Source organism: Rhodotorula paludigena, assembly GCF_050403205.1.
Source record: "Rhodotorula paludigena JCM10292 DNA, Rt_paludigena_JCM10292v1_ctg33, whole genome shotgun sequence".
Taxonomy (NCBI): domain Eukaryota; kingdom Fungi; phylum Basidiomycota; class Microbotryomycetes; order Sporidiobolales; family Sporidiobolaceae; genus Rhodotorula; species Rhodotorula paludigena.
In genome coordinates, this window is record NW_027481425.1 from 189,859 (window position 1) to 206,187 (window position 16,329).

Genomic DNA, 16,329 nt, shown 5'->3' on the forward strand with positions numbered 1-16,329 from the left:
GCTCTGCGCGAGTCTGGACCGGGAAGGAGCGCGTGGAGAGAGCAGAGACGAGCCGCCTTCGCGAGCACCGCAGAGTTGGCTTCGCCCGCGCACCGCCCGCATGCAGTGCGAGGTCAGAGCAGCACTCCAGAGTGCTCGCTGCACGTGCAGGACAGCCGCACAGCGACCCAGACTGCGCCCTGCCGCTCCCCTCACTTTCTCGCAACCTTCGCCCCGACAACCTTCGCAAATCGCATACGCGCTCACACACGCCGCACGGAATCAGGGAGTATGGCGGTCCTTTTCAGCAACACCCTACGCGAGCCAAGGCGCGGCGCAGAAGTCGCCGGTGCGTCTTTGACGATTCCCACACCCCGTGCCGCACCGCCTCCTTTCGCTGACCTTGATCTGTTCCCTGTCCTTTCTCCCATCCTGTGACGCATCATATTGCCCGGTTCGCGCGTGGTCCGTCGCTGGCCGCCATCCTTGCTGCACCCCGGCATCTTGCACCTCTCTGTACACGGGACTTCTCCAGACTCCTCGAACGCCCGGACGGGTCAACCTCGAGGACTTTCCGCCTGAAAGCATTCGCAACTTTCCTATCATTGCACACGTCGACGCAGGCAAAAGTACAGCAACCTCCTGCACTGCCCTGCACAGACAACACCTGACAACGCACGATTTACCGCAGGTACGCTCAGCGACCGCATGCTGGAGATGACCGGGACCATTCCGCCATCTGCACCCAGTCTCGAGCGACTTGGCGAGACAGAGAAGAACGAGCAGGTGCTCGACACGCTCAAGGTTGAGCGAGAACGAGGAATCACTGTGCGCCCCGTTTTGCGACGGCTACACCTAACGACAACCGCTCACGCACCTCGCCCAGGTCCGCGCACAATCCGCAACAATGGTCCACGAACACCTCGACGGGCGCAAGTACCTGCTGAATCTGATTGACACACCGGGGCACGTCGACTTCTCGAGCGAAGTCCTTCGCTCGTTGCTCCCCTGTCAGGGCGCCATCTTGCTCGTTGATGCGGGACAGGGCATTCAAGCGCAGACGCTGAGTGTGTTGGACGAGGCGCTCAAGCGGAACCTGACCGTCATCGGCGCAGGTGCATAACGCTCCCCTCTTTGAACCCGCACGTCGGAACTGACGGACTTGGGCGCACAGTGAACAAGTGGGACCTCGTGAAGGATGACGACCGCGGTCCTGCAGCTGTTCGCGAGCTTTCGGACCTCCTCGGCTGCGACGAGTCCGAGATCCTGCGCATCAGCGCAAAGACGGGCGACGGCGTCGACGAGGTGCTCGACGCTGTCATTGAGCGCATCCCGCCTCCGCCCGCTACCAAGCCGGAGGATCCGTTTCAGGCGCTTGTATTCGACAGCTGGTACGACTCCTTCCGGGGCGTCGTCAGTCTCGTGGCGGTCTTTGAAGGCGAGCTCAAGAAGGGTGTGCTGCCGCTTCCGCTTCAGAATCTCGCTGCTCTCGCTGAACGAGCACTTCCACAGGCGACTCGATCACTTCGACCACCTCGGGCAAGGGGTACACCATCCTCGACCTCGGTATCCTCTCGCCGCGCGAGGTCAGCATCGCCGACCACCCGAGCGCAAACTCGCGGACTCTGCGCAAGGGTATGGCCGGCTGGGTCGTATGCGGTATGAAGGATCCGAAGGACGGTCCGTCTTTCCCACTCGCCTAGTGTCACCTCGTCTCGCCTGACCTGGCTTCCTCGACGACAGCCTATCTCGGCGACACGTTCCACCACACTTCTTCCCCCACCCCGCCTCTCGAGTCGTTCAAGCCGCTCAAGTCGATGGTCTTTGCCGGCATCTACCCTCTCGACCCGGGCGGGTTCACCAAGCTTGAAGACGCGATCCGCCGCCTGACGCTCACCGACCGCTCGGTGACGACCAACCGCGAGAGCTCGACCTTTCTCGGGCAGGGATTCCGCCTCGGCTTTAACGGAAGCCTGCATATGGACGTGTTCAGGCAGCGGCTCGAGGACGAATTTGACGAGGAGGTCATCGTGACGAGGCCGCTCGTGCCCGTCAAGAGTGCGTATCTGCCCACTTGCGCTTCGCACTATCCGCTGCTGACGGCTGCTCCCCTCGCAGTCGTGATGAAAGACGGGTCGGATCGCACGATCGACAACCCGGCAGACTTCCCTGACCCGGGCGGGCTCCTCAAGGTCACGCAGGTCCTCGAGCCGATGATCCGCGCCACGATTGTTGCACCTGACGAGTGAGTGATCATCTTTGATCCTGCTTGCCGGGGCTGTCAGGTTAACTCCTACTCTTGCGCAGGTACACGGGCGCCATCATCAATCTCTGCACCGTGAGTCTAGACCAAGCGCGCCGCATCGCATGGCTAGGCAGCCCAAAGCTGTCATACTTGCGCCTGTACTGACATGTGCCGTCCCAGTCCCACCGTGGCATCCCGCTTTCACACTCGTATCTGTCGACTGGCACCACCTCCGACGCCTCGACGACAACGGCGCTCAAGCCTCGCGTCTCGATGGTCTACTCGCTCCCACTGTCGAGCATCATCACCTCGTTCCATTCGTCGCTCAAGTCGATCTCGTCCGGGTTCGCCTCGTTCGACTACGAGGAGGCGCCGTACGAGGAGTCGGACCTCGTCCGGATGAACATCCTCGTCAACGGGCACAAGGTCGACGCGCTCTGCACCGTCGTGCACCGCAGTGTCGTGCAGAAGGAAGGACGCGAGTGGGCCAAGCGGCTGAGGGATGTCATTCCGCGGCAGCAGCACGAGGTGCGTTCACGTCCAGAGGGCATCGTTGCCTGAGCCCCTACTCACCACCATACGCGTCCCTTCCTCTCAGGTCGTCATCCAGGCCGCAGTCGGCGCGACTATCATGGCGCGTGAACGGTGCGAGCCTTTCATCGCCGGCGCGGAGCGATCAGTACTGACAGACGCTCACATTTACAGCATTGCGCCATTCCGCAAAGATGTCACGTACGTTGATGGGCCTCGGAATTTCGTTCATGCGATACTGACAGAGATGACTGCCCCCTTTCCTCTTCGTGCCGCGACTTGGCCGCCTTCTTGCTCGTTCCTCCGCCATGTCGCTGCTCGACGCCGCCGCCGCTTGCGCGCTCTCACCAATCAGCGGCTACTTGTACGGAGGCGACGTGACGCGGGTGCGTCTCATTCCCGCCAGCTGCGCCGGGTGCCTGGGCCCGTCAGCAGCGGTGTACTCTGCAGTTTCTGGTTGACGACAGGCGCTCACTGTCGCTCGTCGCATACAGAAAATGAAGCTGCTCGCGAAGCAAAAGGTCGGCAAGGCGCGCCTGAAGGAGCGGAGCATGTGAGCCTGCCTTCCTTTGTTCGAACCGTCACGTACACAGCGTATTACACGTCGAACTGGCGGTGGCGACCGACGAAAACGAAGCGCTCACGCATACGGCTTCCACCTCCAGCGGGCGCGTCACCATCCCGACCGAAGCCTTCCACGCCGTCCTCGGCGGGCAGGAAGTGAAGCGCAAGGGCGGGTCGTCCTCCTCGTCCAGCGATAAGAAGAAGAAGAACTAGGTCCCCTGGTGAAAGTAGAGCGTGTTGTACTTCTTGTACGCCCGCGAAAGCGGGTTCGTGTACCTTTGCATCGCATCATCGTGCTTCTCTGTCGTTTTCTTCTCGGCCGCCGCTCTGTGAGACCCTCGAATCGCTCGGAGAGAACCCTCGTCGAGCGCTGAAGACGGACACTGTGCACACTGCTGAATGCGGAAGGAGTACAAGACAAGGAGGGGAGACTGCTGGAGCCCCGAAAGACGAAAGAAAGAGAAGGATGACGGGCTACCACGGATGCAGCTAGAGGACATCCTGCCCGAGGCGGTATGCGACGAGCCCCTGCACTTTGTGCCGGTTCGTCGAGAAGGAGCGCAGGCGGACCTGAGCGGTGATGCGCGTGAATCAGCCGTCTCCTCAGGATGCGGAGGAGTGCGAGGAGATCGGAAGCACTGCCGCCACGCACCTGCTCTGCGTTGCCGATGATCATGTGCGGATCGCTGTCGATCCATTCCTTTGGGACCTCGGTGTCCTTCTTGGCGTACGTGAGGATGGTGAAGACATCTGCGCGGATTATGAGAGGGGTCACGTGAGTCATCTAGCACCAAGAAGCGGCATTTTCTGATCTGAGAGACCCGTGACAAGACTGCGGAGTGGCGCAGCAGACTCACACTTCTCCTCGAGCGATGGCAGGAAAGTGACGCTCGACGTGATCTGCCGCATGATGTCCTGGATGTCCTTCTGCACCTGCTCGGGCGTCTTCTCCACCTTGGCCTTGGGTGCTGCTGCCCCTGCGGTTGGCGTGGGACTGCAAGGTCTTAAGCAAGGTGAGTTTCGGGTCCCGTCATCCCGTCGTCGCCTCTGCTTGAAGCGGCAAAGTTACACTCACCCCTCATTCTCCTTGCCGCCTGTCTCGCTTAGAGGCTCTTCGACCTGTATGTCGAACTGCCAACGCTCGACGACCTCCCGCGTATCGCGGTTCATGATGATGAGCGCGAGCGAGTCGAGCTTGCCCGCGAGGATCCAGGCTGTGCGATACAAGACAACGTCAGCTCACCTCGCCTCCATCTACGTATGCGCACGTCCTCCCGGCCGGATGAAGAGTTGGCCTGCGTCGCGAGGCAGCGGAGGAAGGCCCGAGCGGAGGGACGCACTCTGCACTTGTTTCATGACATTCGAAACATAGCGCTCGAGCGCCTCGTCCGCGCTTGTGAAGAGGGTCAGACCGTACTTCTTGACCTGCTTGAAGTCTTCGGGCGGGTAGACGCCGCGCTGGTACAGGATCCTGCGGGTTCGGATTCGTGAGCAAGCTCTCTTCTGCGGCATGAAGGCACGACTGCAATGCCAGCGGCTCGCAGAATGCACAAGTCTAGCGACGCACGCATTGACCGAGTACTCGAAGAACTCGGTGACGATCTTGGTCGAGCCTTTGAGGCTGAGCGTCTGCGACTGCTTGCGCTTCGTCGCCATCGCGCCGGGCTACACGAAGCGAGTGGGTGGTCGCTGCTAAGATTTCTAGGTGTCCGAGTGGGTAAGCCCGGTCCACGAGGCCGGTGTCGAGCGAGAAGGGGCGTTGCGATGAGCTGAACGAGCGAAGTGGTCAGCGGCCGAGAGCTCGTTGGACGCGCGGGTAGGGCCCATTCGTACCTCTGAGGACAAGACCGAGGCGGATTGCAGGCTCGCAAGCGCGTCCGAGCGAGAGCCCTTTGCGGCGGAACGTTGACATCTCGCGCGAAGTTGAGCGACGAACTTGTCATCGTCTAGTCCCGGCCATATGCACGGAGCGCGGACTCAGGATGTCAGCTAAGACTGTACGCAGTAGGCCTACTGCCTGCTCAGCGCCCGCGATCCTCGTGGGCGTTGGCGGCACTCGGCATGCTGCCTTCCCGGACTTTCGCTGCTGGCTCGTGTCTCGCTCAGCGAGGCATGCGCCCCGCTGGATACTTGCTACGTTCTGCTACAGTCGCGGTACCTGCGGGGTTCTCCGCGGCGGGTCCCTCAGGCTCGAGACTGCTCCAGAACTTGTAACCTCGCTGTCGCGCCTTCTCGTGCAAAGCCTCGCTGAAATACGGTCGAGTCCTGCTAGCCTCCCGAAGCAATGGTCAAATTAGAGGCGACCTCAGCTCGCGCTGCGCAACCAGGCGCATGAGCCGTTGAAGATGGCGAAGGCACTCATATTGCGAACTCGGAGAAACGGTACAACAGGGGAGCAGCTGGACATGATGTAGTGCGTCGATCAGAGCTTGGCATTTGAGCTGACTGTGACAGGTGATGGAAGCGTCAGCACGAGGGCGCATGGCGAAGCAGGGGCAAATGTGCCGAGAGGAAGCAGGCAGCAGCTGCCCTTGCCCAGTGCCGGCGCAATTAGTACAGGACGGACGCACCAGAGCCAATGAGATACGGCTTGGCCGTCTTCTCGAGCACCTTCTTCGAGTGAAACTGCCAGAACTGCTTGCTGCTGTCCTTGCCGCAAGCCTTGAGGAGGACCTTCTTGCCTCCTGCGCATTGAAGGGATCGGGCGCTGTCAGCTCGCGTCATCCTCGTCGAGAGCCAGGAAGGCAGAACGCACCGGGATGGTCCTCGAGGAATTCGGTCACGTCGTAGACATTGCCGTCGATGATGACCCACGCCGAATCTGCCGATGCGTGGTCGGAGACCTCCTTCTCGGTAATTGCCTGCAGTACACAGCCGGAGGGGTCAGCTTCAAGCTGCACGAGCGCCTCAAGTACCCAGCCACCAAGATGCGCCTGCCGAGGTGGGGGCGGGCCCTGGCAGCAGGTCATGCAGGCAGCTCGTGCAGCAGGGTAGCGTACCTTGCTCATTGTGCGTGTCTTGCCGAGATGTAGGGCGAGCAGCAGCAGTCCAGCGAGCAAGCAGAAGATCAAGCCTCTTCGAGTCGTGCCGCCGACGTCGACGCCGGTTGGAGGTTGCCGGACGTGCCAACGCCGTGGGAGCTGCGGACGCGTCTGAGTCTTGCCAGACATGTCTACAGTAGCCTCGACGGTGCCCGGCACCATCTGGTGCCCATGCAGAGGAAGGGAAGCAGCGCGACATTCTCATCTCTGCCCAATCCCGATCGACCAAAGTGCCGCGATCAGCGACGCGAAAGGAGGCGCAGTTGCAAGAGCAAGTACAACGCAAAGATACGGGTATGCACAGGAGCAGAACATGGGGTGTATCGAACGAGTATAGCGCGCAAAGGAGGGCGAAGAGGTATAGCTGCGTGGGAGGACAAGGCGACAGGGTCGGAAAGAGGCAGGAGGTACACGCGAATCTGCAAAGAGAAACACGCAACCGAGGTCTACTCGAGCTCGGGTTCAGGCTGTGCGATGGAATCGGAGAGCACCGCCGTGTCAACGCTGATGAGCCTTCCCAAGTGACGAGACAGCGACGCACCTCGACAGAGTCGACGACCTCGCTGATGAAGACGTTCATGAGCCCGGGCACGTCGTGCTCGACCTGTTTCAGCGCGGCGCGGAAGCGCAGGATCGCTTGGCGAGCGTTCTCGTGCGTGATGCGGTCGTAGATCTGCAGACAGGGGGCGTCTTGCGCATAAGCGCGGTCCGACGAAGCGCTGGCCACGCTGGAATGAGGACACCCCCGAACGCACCGAGTCAAGCACGGGGAGCACCACCGCATCGAGGATCTCGCCCGCCGCTGCATCCTCCTCCGCCTGCTGCTGCTGCTGTTGCTGCTGCCTCCTCGCCATCTCCTCCTCCCTCGCCCGTGCCTCCCTCTCCTGCTCGTCCCTCAACTGCAGCCTCTCCAGCCTCACCCTCTCGCGATCCAGCGCCTCCCTCGCGCGCGCGTCCGCATCCCCACCCGCACCCGCACCCGCGTCGCTCCGCGCCGAAGACGAGTACGCGTCGTACTCCGAGTGAGCGGACGGCGCGCCGCGGTACGCCGACGAGGAAGAGGGAGGCGCGCTCCCGCGCACGGTCGCAAACGCCGGGTCGTGCGAGGGCGAGGCCGCGGCGTAGTCGTGCGTGCGGAGCGCAGGGGAAGGAGTCGGGTAGCCGCGCTGCTGTTGCTGCTGCTGTTGCTGTTGCTGCTGCATCTGCTGCTGCTGCCGACGCCGGATGGTGGCGGGCCCGTCGGCGCGCGCGTGGACGTGCCGTACTGTGCCAAAGTCCCAGAGGTCGTCCTGCTGGGGCACAAACCTGCGCAGTGATCAAGCCAAGCTCGTCAGCCATTGGTCTATGTATAAGAACGCACACCGCGGCCAGCGACGGGAAAGGGAAAGACCGGACGGACTCGTTCTCGCTCTCGCCGCTCCCATCGTCCACGCCCCTGTCCCTCCCCTCGCCTTTCTGCTCCGCCTTCCACCGCTCGAGGCGCTCGATGAGCTCGACAAGGTAGCTCGTCTTGCGCGCCTTGCGGATGAACGGATGCTTGAGAAGGTCCTTGGCCGACGGGCGCGCGAGCGGGTCGCGCTGCAGGCACTGCGCGACAAAGTCCCGGAACGGCTTGGTGAAGCGCGGGTCGTCGAGCGTCGGAGGCGGGTTCTTCGGGATAAGGAACAGGACCTGCACGATTGGATGGAGGTTGTGAGTCGACTACGATAAGTAACACTGCGGCGACCAGCCGGCTTCACCAGTTGGTTCGCGATGCAGACGAGCCGACGCACCTTCATGGGGTGCAGCTCGGCATATGGTGGCTCGCCCTTGGCCATCTCGATCGCCGTGATGCCGAGGGACCAGATGTCGGCCTTTGCGTCGTATCCCGACTGCTTGATGACCTCGGGCGGCATCCAGTATGGCGTGCCGACGAACTGCGAGACGAGACGTTTCTTCCCCTGTTAGCGAGTGCGGAAGGGCGGAAGAATGAGGTCATAGGGGCGCACCGTGTTCTTCTTCGTCATGGTCGCGGTGAGCTGGCCCGACACGCCAAAGTCGGCGAGCTTGACTGCAAGGAACGGGACGTGAGCGGTCAAGGCGCTGCGTAAAGACTATTGAACAAGATACGCACCATCCCCCGATGCGCTGAGGAGAACGTTGGCCGCTGTGCGATACATTGGCAGGCATATCAGCCTCGGGTCGCACGAACTAGTCGACCTCATATAGGAGAGCCTCGCGACTGCCACGCACCTTTGATGTCGCGGTGCAGCTTTCCCTCGCCATGGAGGTACTCGAGCCCTTTGAGGAGCTCGCGGCAGATGATGGCGATGTAGTCCTCCTTGAACGTGCCGGGCTTGAGCAGGTCGCCGCACGACCCGCCCGAGAGGTACTCCATGACGATCCACAGCTCGGTACCGCGCAGCCACGAGCCCTCGTACTTGGTCACGTAGGACGAGTCGAGGGACGAGAGGATCGAGATCTCGGACTGAGGAGGAGGGCGAGCGGGTCAGTCGCGTGAGTCGGTAAGAGGGCGTAAGAATGGCTGCAGCACCTGAATGTCCTCGATTTCGTCCTCGGCATCTTCGAGGTCAATCACTGCGCGCGAGAGAGCAAGGGTCAGCTCAGGAAAGCGCGAGCGGAAGAGCGGGAAGCGCACCCTTGATGGCGACCGGCTTCCGCGTCCGCACCGAGTAGCCCTTGTACACCTCGCCGAATGATCCCTTGCCTGTGTATTGCAAGGGAATGGGTCCGGAGTGTCAGCTCTCGCAGCGACATCGCGCAGATTCCATCGTGCAGGGTCCCCTCGTTCCGCGGACGGCACTGAGCCAGCGTTCAAAGAGTCGCGCGTCGCCATCGGGGCGAAGCGCGGCTCAGCACATGGCTCGTGATGTCCGCCACGCATCAGAGGGACTCGAAGCATGCGAAGCGGTGCACCCAGACGTCGTCGCACGCACCGATGCGGTCCTGGCGGACAAACAGCTCTGCGGGATCCGCGTTTCGGCTGTACTCCCCGCTCCCTCCGCTCCCTCCACTCCTGACGCTCCCGCCCGCGAACCCTCCACTGCCACTCCCGCCGCTCGACGACGAGCGGCGCGAGAGTTGGGTGAAGCGCGACGACGAGGCGGGCGACGGCGCGGCTGCGGGGGCGGGAGGGTGGGCATAGGCGCGCGCGGGGAACGCGGCGGGCTTGGAGGGGGACGAGTGGGGCGCGGGGCGCATGCCGGGCGGGTGCGACGGCTGCTGCCGGACGGCGAGCGGAGTGCGAGAGGTCTGTGGGCACACACCGAGCGGTCAGGACGGGCGGGCGGGCGAGCGAGCTTGTGTGCGGGCAGGGACAGACCATGCGAGCTCGTGTGCGCGCTCTCGAGAACGCTGTGCGGAGCGAGAGCGGACGAGGGCAACGCTCAAGGGCGAACGAGGCGGTGCTCGCAGAGCCGCTCATCTCTTGCGCCTGCTTTCGCTTCCCTGGACAGTGTGTGCGTGCGATGGACGCATGAAGACGTGTACGTGAGGAGCAGACGCGTTGTCGAGCCACAAAGTGCCGACAACTCTCTCTCTCGAAGCAGCTTCTCGAGTACGTCTTGTCCACGAGAGGGAGAGAGAGAGAGAGAAGTGCATCGTCCATTCCACCACCACGAGTGAGCGACTACCGCTTCTTGTTCTTCATGCCGCCACGAGGCCGCTCGCGCACGACCATCTTGTTGCCGTTCTTGGACCCGGGCGCGCGCGTGCGCTGGCCCTTCATGCCGTTGCCCCCTGCGCGCGAGACAAGCAGTCAAGTGGTCAGTCACGGAGGCAAAGACAAGGCAGGGCCCAAACACGAAACACGAGAAAGAGAAAGAGGAACGGCACGCGAGACGTACATTCGTCGGTCGGGTGGTTGTTACCCTTGCTCTTTCCGCGTCCACCGCCGTGCGGGTGGTCGCGCGCGTTCATGGCGACACCGCGACTCTGGGGCCTGAACCCGAGCCAGCGCATGCGGCCGGCCTTGCCGAGGTTGCGGTGCTGGTGGTCCGGGTTGCTCACCGTGCCGATGCTCGCGACGCAGTCGAGCCCGACGAGGCGCACCTCGCCGCTGCTCAGCCGCACCTGCGCGTGCTTGCCCCCGGGCGACGACGCGCTGATGATGCGCGCCGAGCCGCCCGCCGACCGCTCGAGGACGGCCTTGCCCTCGGGCGCGAGCGAGATGGCGTGCACGACGGTGCCGACGGGGATGAGGCGGATCGGGAGGCAGTTGCCCGGGCGCAGCGCGAGCGAGCGCAGGACGCTCACGTCGATCTGCGCGAGCGACGCGGGGCTGCTCGTAGACAGCGAGGGAGAGGCAGACGACGGGGCGGCGGCGGCGGAAGAGGAGGACGAGGGCGGGAGGACAGACTGCGGCGTCGAGGGGTCGAGCGGGTCCGCTTCTGCGTCGACTGCTTCTGCCGCCGCGCTGCCGCCGCCGATGAGGAACGAGTCGGGCACGCCCGAGCGGAACGACTGGACCGTGTCGCCCGCGCGGAGGCCCGTCGGCGCGAGGATGTAGCTCACTGCGCCCGTCTCCTTGTGGCGGAGGAGGGCAATGTGGGCGCTGCGACCCGGGTCGTACTCGATGCGCTCGACGAGCTGCTCGCCCGTCTCGCGGCGGACAAAGTCGACGAGGCGGATGCGGCGCTTGTGCCCGCCGCCGCGCGCGCGGACCGTGATGCGCCCGTGGTTGTTGCGGCCGCCGTGGCCACGCTTGGCCTCGGTCAAGGGGCGGAAGGGCCCGCCCTTGTGGAGGTGCTCCGAGATGGGAACGCGGAGCTGGCGGAGCGAAGGGGTGACGGGGAGGTACGTCTTGAAGTTGGACAGGCCTGACTTTTTCGCAAACGTGAGGACGCGGCGGGCCTTGCCGTCTGCGTCGGTGGTCGTTGCCGAGGTCGGGGCCTTTGCGACGGCGGGCGAAGTCGAGAAGGTGCGGGCGCAAGAGGAGGAAGGGCGGGCGAGGAGACGGCCTGCGCGCGAGAGCTGCGACATGGCGGAGGCTGCGGCGGGCGACAACAAAGGTCAGTCGAGGCTCTCCTGGTAGCGCAGACTCGGTGCTCGTGTCCCCGGGTGGTCCAGTCGTCGCTGCTGCCTGTTGCAGCTCGGAAGTTGGGAACGCCTCCTCGTCGCCTCCCCGACCCGCCTGATGCCTCGAGCGTCAAGCTGTAGCTGTGCATGTCTCTGTAAGCCGAGTGTGCAAGACTGGCGACTGACGAGAGATGAGCGCCGGAGTGCGGTGCTTTTTCGACGATGAAGAGGGGCGGAGGGTGCGAGCTGGCCAAGGGGGACGGCAGGCGGGTCAGGTGGGCGCTGGCCGCTGTCTGGACGGTTCGCTGGAGTCGCTCGAGCCCGAGCACGCGAGCGAGCGGATCGAAGCAGGCGAACCAGCGCGACCCTCTCACCGCGACCCAACTCGACCGCGCGCGACCTCGCCAGACAGAGCCAGGGCCGAGATAGGAGCACTCGAGTACTCTACACGGTCACCGTCCGCCGGAGCACCCATCCGCTCAGCTCATTCCCGCCTCGTCGACCTCGCCCTCGTCCTATCCACGCCGCGACCCGCTCTCGCCCTCTCCACACGCCGCAGACGCGTTCAATGAGCGCACCACAGCAGCCACCCGCATCCCTGCACGTGGGCAGCCCCGCCGCGGCACCGCCCGCTACCCTCTCTGCAGGAGCTGCACCCCTCGGCGCCGCCCCACCCGCCGCCCCTCCCTCGTCCTCGGCCCTCTCGCCCTCGCCCGCAGCGCCACCCACGCCCTCAGACAGCGCAACGCCCCTCCCTCCGCCCGCAGCAAAGCCCAAGGGCAAGGGCGCCGCGGGAGGAAAGACCAAGGCCGACGACGCTCCCGACGGCGAGCCCAAGCCAAAGAAGAAGCGCGCAAACAAGAAGCCAGGCGAACCAGGTCCCGGGTGCGTGGCGATTCCTTGCTGCTCGGGACGTCCTTGCGAGCGTCGCAGGGCTGTACTCGTGCGAGGCGACAAGCTGTGCTGACCGCTGCCTTCTCCGACAGCAAATCCTGGCGCAAGGGGTTGAAGGGGTGCGCAATCCCGCCGTTTACTCTTTACAGGTCTTCATCTAACGCGAGTCCCACCGCACAGCAACCTCGCCGGCGTCGGCCTCGACCCTACCATCGGTCCGTCGCCTCTCCCGCTTCTCTAAACTACTCACTACTGACCCCACCCTGCTCCCACAGCCGCCTCCCTCCACGCCAACGCCACAAACCCAGGCTCGTCCCCGATCCCCTCGCGCAACGTCGGCGCCGCGAGCGGGACGACCTCGGCCGTCGGCGCGCCCCCAAAGCTCGGCAACCAGTACGTGTCGGTGCACTCGCTCCACCTGGGCACGCCGCGCCCGCGCAAGTGGATCAAGTCGCCTATTGCGTTCAAGCGCGTCGACGGCGCGTCGATCGTGCTCCCGAGCTGGCAGGGCGGTGCGTTCTCTCGCTCCCGCCCCTGCAAGTGCGTGCAACGCTACTGACGCCCGTCTTCCTCTCTCAACCAGACTCGTACTCCCCATTCGCGACCGCCACCGCGACCGCGACCGCGACCGCCTCTCCCGCACCCCCGTCCAGCGCCCCCCTCGACCCCCTCGCACCCTCCTTCCACCCCTCCACGGCGGCGCCCAAGCCTCGCGCCTCGGCGAGCGTCTCATCCTCGCACCTCGTCACCCCACCCACCGCCACGCCGTCGGGCGCTTCGACCCCCGGCGGGTCGGGCCCGCTCGGCGCGCTCGCGAGCGTGCCTCGCCCGCCCGTCCTCCCGCCGCTTCCGCCGCTCAACGTGCCCGTGGCGCAAACGGGGGCTGCGGCGACGCCTGCTGCTGCTGCGGCTCCGGGGCAGAGTGCCGGTGTGGGTGCGGCGGCGATGCAGGGAGTTGGAGGAGGGGCGGCGACTGTGGGTGGGCAGGCGGCGTAGAGTAGGTGGCGGTGGAAGCGGTGAATCTCGCTCGACGTGCTTTGCGCCACGGATCGCGAGGAGACGGGCGAGCGGACGAGGTCAAGTGCTTGTATCGCGCGCGATGACGCTGCATGCCGTTGATCTTCCTTCGAGTCTGTCCCCTCTGCGGCTGACGTAGAGTAAAACTGCGAAACGACGAGTTGCTTCTAAGATGCGATGCTACTGCGTGTATGTGAGCTCTGTGCAAAGATTAAGTATGGGTGCTAAAGCTGCGATCTTGTCCTCCCCGTCCCTTCAGCCCGACTGCGACGACCTCGGTCCCGACCCCTCCCTCGTCTCGGCCGTCCCCTCGCCCGAGCTCCTCCTATGCCCCTCCCTCGCATCCTCTCCGCTCCACCCACTCACGCTCGACTCGTCCGCGCCCTCGTGCTCAAAGTCGAGCCTGAACTCGAACCCGACGCCCCTCGCGCCGCACAGCGCGCTCACCCGCTCAATCACCGCGTCGCTCCACCCCGCGTCGGGCGAGTCGACGACGACGAGCTGCTCGAACGCGGGCGGGAGCGCGAGGTCGGCGCGCGAGAGCGCGGCGACGAGCGCGAGGGGCGTGAAGCGCGAGCGCTGCGGGTCGAGGGAGCGCACGGCGAGGCGCGTGAGCGACGGGGGCAGCGCGTGCAGCGCAGAAGGCGTCAGGTCCGTTGCGCTGCAGCGGAGAGACGTGAGCGCCGGGAGGTGTGGCAGGAGCTGGTCGAAGAGCGCGAGCGGGCGGTCCGCGCTCTCACTCGACGACGACGTCGACGAGCGCGAGGGCGACGAGCCTTCGTGGTCAGACTCGGGCGAGGTTGGGTTGTCTGCGTGGAGGATCAACGAAGTCAGCGCAAGCGACCTCGGACGCGTCCAGCCGGTCAGAAGCGCGAGGCATGCAGCGCAGACGCACAGATGTAGCGAATCTCACGCAGCGAGTGCGCCGACGCCATGAGTGCTCGCACAAACAGGTCGGTCGGTTTGCGCCGCTCGAAGTAGAGGTCGAGGTACTCGAGCTGCGGGCTCCTAAGGAACGCCTCGGCGAGGACTTTGCCAGGAAAGTCGTACCAGACCTTGACGCGTCGCAGGGCGAGCTTGTCAAACAACGGTGCATGCTCTGCCGCGTAGGACGCACGCGGCGAAGAGGTGGCAGAGTCGGGCGGAGTTGGATATGGCGTCATGAGCGTTGTGTGTTCCAGGTTCTGAACAGTCGGACGGAGCTGCAAAGCGTCGCTGGCGTGCCACAACTGGCCCGTCCAGTTCACGGACGCGAACGTGCGCGGCCGCAGGATGAGCGTGACGAGAGTCCGCTCCGGGCTCATCAGCGTCGCGAGCAGCCGATCTCGCACGCCCTGGTGCAGTGGCCGGATGCAGACGTGCGAGGCGGCGGAGCAGTGCTCAAGCGCAGTGACGAGCAGCTCGGACGTTTCGAGCTGCCCGTGCGAGTCGTCCGCCGTTCCTTCGGCTGCGGCATCCAGTGCGAGCACGACGGATGCCGTCTTCGAGGTGAGCGCGACGAAGGACGGCAGCGATGCCGCTTCGACGAAGGCGAGCGCGCGTCGGTGGCCGACGAGGGCGACGGACGAGAAGAGGACCGCCTGCGCCGGCTTGCGCCATGCGCGGCACACGAGTGCGTACGGCGCGGCAGCTTCATACGAGTGCCATGATCGCACGCTACCACCGTGTTGAGGTCCGTGCGGCGACGTTGCAGGCGTTGCGGCGAGTAGGAAGATGGCATGCAGAAGCTCGAAGGGTAGGCGAGTCGGAGTGTCGCGGTGGCCAGCCGCCGCCCGCTCGCCGTGACGAGCGTCTCCGGGCATGTCGTTGATGCCCATGCACCTGCTGAGCGCTTGAAGGGTCACAGAGGCGCGAACGGGATGGATGGAAGGGTAAATGCGACGGGGCGTGGTCGAAGAAGACGTGCGGAACCTCGATGCTCACGGTGTCGCGAGCTCGCAGGACCGCCGCAGCGCAAGCTGCTCGTCCAACTAGTCAGTATATCGCACATGAGGTAAGAGAACGTCAGATGAATGCTGCCGTACCTGGCGTGTCGCTAGCAGGCAGGTAGGTACCTTTCCGGTGCGAATGGACGAGTGCTCTGGGCACAGCTTCAAAAAGCGCGCCGACGTCGTATGAACAGCTCGAGCTAGAAGCGCACTCCGTCGCGTCGCCGCAACCTTTGCGAGACGCTCAGCGCCTTCTCCTCCTTGCCCTACAGCAGCGCGGCAAGTGGCCAAGATCAAAAGATCGAGCCGCTCGGAGAGCGAAGCACGGCGAGCGCTCGCTCTTGGCCGGTCATGCCGGCGGACAAAGAGAAGCGGGGCAATCTTCGGCAAACAGCGAGCATGCCAGAGTGGTCGAAGGCTGGACTCGCGCCCGCCAAACAGGCTCACATCCGTGTAGCCTCCTCTTCCGCCTGTTCAGGAAGCGGTTAGACGTGTCGAAGCACTCTTCAACCCAGCTGCGTCACCACAGCGTTGCCAGCACACGCAGGAGAGGCTGTGAGCGAGGACACGCGAAAAATGTGCCCGCACGCACAAATTGCGGTTGTGCCGTACCTGCGGGATCCCCGCGGCGGCAGCCTCCGCTCCCGGATTTCGAAAGCGCAAGCGAAGAAAACCTGTCCGTCGTCGCACCCAGTCCTCGTCCTCGCTCATACCCAGCCGCCCCTGCCGCTCCCTCGTCCTCGTCGCCTGACTGGAGCGGGATAGCACGCCTCTTCCCGCTACCCGGGCTCAAGCCAGCCTGAGCGTATCTAATGAGACTGCGCCTGAAGTATCGGCAGCGCTGCATAGCAAGCCCTGAGTCGCGCGGACCTCTTCGGCAGAGGGCGTACGGAGTCTGCGACGCGCAGTCTCGCCGCCAGATTGCAGCAGTGGTTCTGCGGCTAGGAGATTCAGGCTAGCAGTTCGCGTTCAGCGGCCGCTGTGTAGCGAGTGTGCTGAGGGGGAGCAGAGGAGCAGAACAGCAGAACCTCTGCACCGCGAGCGCGCGCCGTGTGCGCAGCCGAAGTGAGCCGGCTGCCACTGTGGGTCGCTCGAGTGCAGAAGGATCTTCCCT

At 64.5% G+C, this 16,329-nt stretch overlaps 7 protein-coding genes across 7 annotated transcripts; 2 read left to right on the plus strand and 5 right to left on the minus strand.

Annotated features, from left to right (window-relative positions):
- Nucleotides 1-100: 100 nt before the first annotated feature.
- GUF1 (GTPase GUF1) lies at nucleotides 101-3,532 on the plus strand (the record flags this gene model as incomplete). The annotated part of the gene is made up of 16 exons (XM_076650268.1): nucleotides 101-112; nucleotides 266-328; nucleotides 515-608; nucleotides 671-807; nucleotides 866-1,094; nucleotides 1,154-1,432; nucleotides 1,492-1,659; nucleotides 1,723-2,037; nucleotides 2,098-2,224; nucleotides 2,287-2,317; nucleotides 2,405-2,752; nucleotides 2,823-2,869; nucleotides 2,930-2,956; nucleotides 3,111-3,141; nucleotides 3,250-3,308; nucleotides 3,421-3,532. 16 exons carry the CDS (start codon nucleotides 101-103, stop codon nucleotides 3,530-3,532), a joined length of 2,079 nt encoding a protein of 692 aa, XP_076504228.1.
- A 276-nt stretch (nucleotides 3,533-3,808) lies between these two features.
- Nucleotides 3,809-4,975, minus strand: MAD2 (spindle checkpoint protein MAD2; the record flags this gene model as incomplete). Its single annotated transcript, XM_076650269.1, has 6 exons — nucleotides 3,809-3,889; nucleotides 3,972-4,069; nucleotides 4,177-4,313; nucleotides 4,395-4,533; nucleotides 4,660-4,790; nucleotides 4,887-4,975. 6 exons carry the CDS (start codon nucleotides 4,973-4,975, stop codon nucleotides 3,809-3,811), a joined length of 675 nt encoding a protein of 224 aa, XP_076504229.1.
- Nucleotides 4,976-5,741: 766 nt separating this feature from the next.
- On the minus strand, nucleotides 5,742-6,327 carry JCM10292_006645 (cytochrome b5-like heme/steroid binding domain-containing protein; the record flags this gene model as incomplete). Its single annotated transcript, XM_076650270.1, has 4 exons — nucleotides 5,742-5,764; nucleotides 5,890-6,003; nucleotides 6,075-6,180; nucleotides 6,319-6,327. 4 exons carry the CDS (start codon nucleotides 6,325-6,327, stop codon nucleotides 5,742-5,744), a joined length of 252 nt encoding a protein of 83 aa, XP_076504230.1.
- Nucleotides 6,328-6,806: 479 nt separating this feature from the next.
- On the minus strand, nucleotides 6,807-9,561 carry JCM10292_006646 (STE20 family serine/threonine-protein kinase; the record flags this gene model as incomplete). Its single annotated transcript, XM_076650271.1, has 11 exons — nucleotides 6,807-6,827; nucleotides 6,902-7,033; nucleotides 7,116-7,665; nucleotides 7,760-8,031; nucleotides 8,133-8,276; nucleotides 8,349-8,410; nucleotides 8,474-8,506; nucleotides 8,593-8,827; nucleotides 8,894-8,937; nucleotides 8,999-9,067; nucleotides 9,297-9,561. The coding sequence occupies 11 exons, from the start codon at nucleotides 9,559-9,561 to the stop codon at nucleotides 6,807-6,809; spliced, it is 1,827 nt and encodes a 608-aa protein (XP_076504231.1).
- A 427-nt stretch (nucleotides 9,562-9,988) lies between these two features.
- RML2 (mitochondrial 54S ribosomal protein uL2m RML2) lies at nucleotides 9,989-11,340 on the minus strand (the record flags this gene model as incomplete). Its single annotated transcript, XM_076650272.1, has 2 exons — nucleotides 9,989-10,098; nucleotides 10,206-11,340. 2 exons carry the CDS (start codon nucleotides 11,338-11,340, stop codon nucleotides 9,989-9,991), a joined length of 1,245 nt encoding a protein of 414 aa, XP_076504232.1.
- A 604-nt stretch (nucleotides 11,341-11,944) lies between these two features.
- On the plus strand, nucleotides 11,945-13,266 carry JCM10292_006648 (uncharacterized protein; the record flags this gene model as incomplete). Its single annotated transcript, XM_076650273.1, has 5 exons — nucleotides 11,945-12,261; nucleotides 12,363-12,389; nucleotides 12,451-12,485; nucleotides 12,546-12,782; nucleotides 12,854-13,266. The coding sequence occupies 5 exons, from the start codon at nucleotides 11,945-11,947 to the stop codon at nucleotides 13,264-13,266; spliced, it is 1,029 nt and encodes a 342-aa protein (XP_076504233.1).
- A 276-nt stretch (nucleotides 13,267-13,542) lies between these two features.
- Nucleotides 13,543-15,104, minus strand: JCM10292_006649 (uncharacterized protein; the record flags this gene model as incomplete). The annotated part of the gene is made up of 2 exons (XM_076650274.1): nucleotides 13,543-14,096; nucleotides 14,183-15,104. 2 exons carry the CDS (start codon nucleotides 15,102-15,104, stop codon nucleotides 13,543-13,545), a joined length of 1,476 nt encoding a protein of 491 aa, XP_076504234.1.
- Between the last annotated feature and the right edge of the window lie 1,225 nt (nucleotides 15,105-16,329).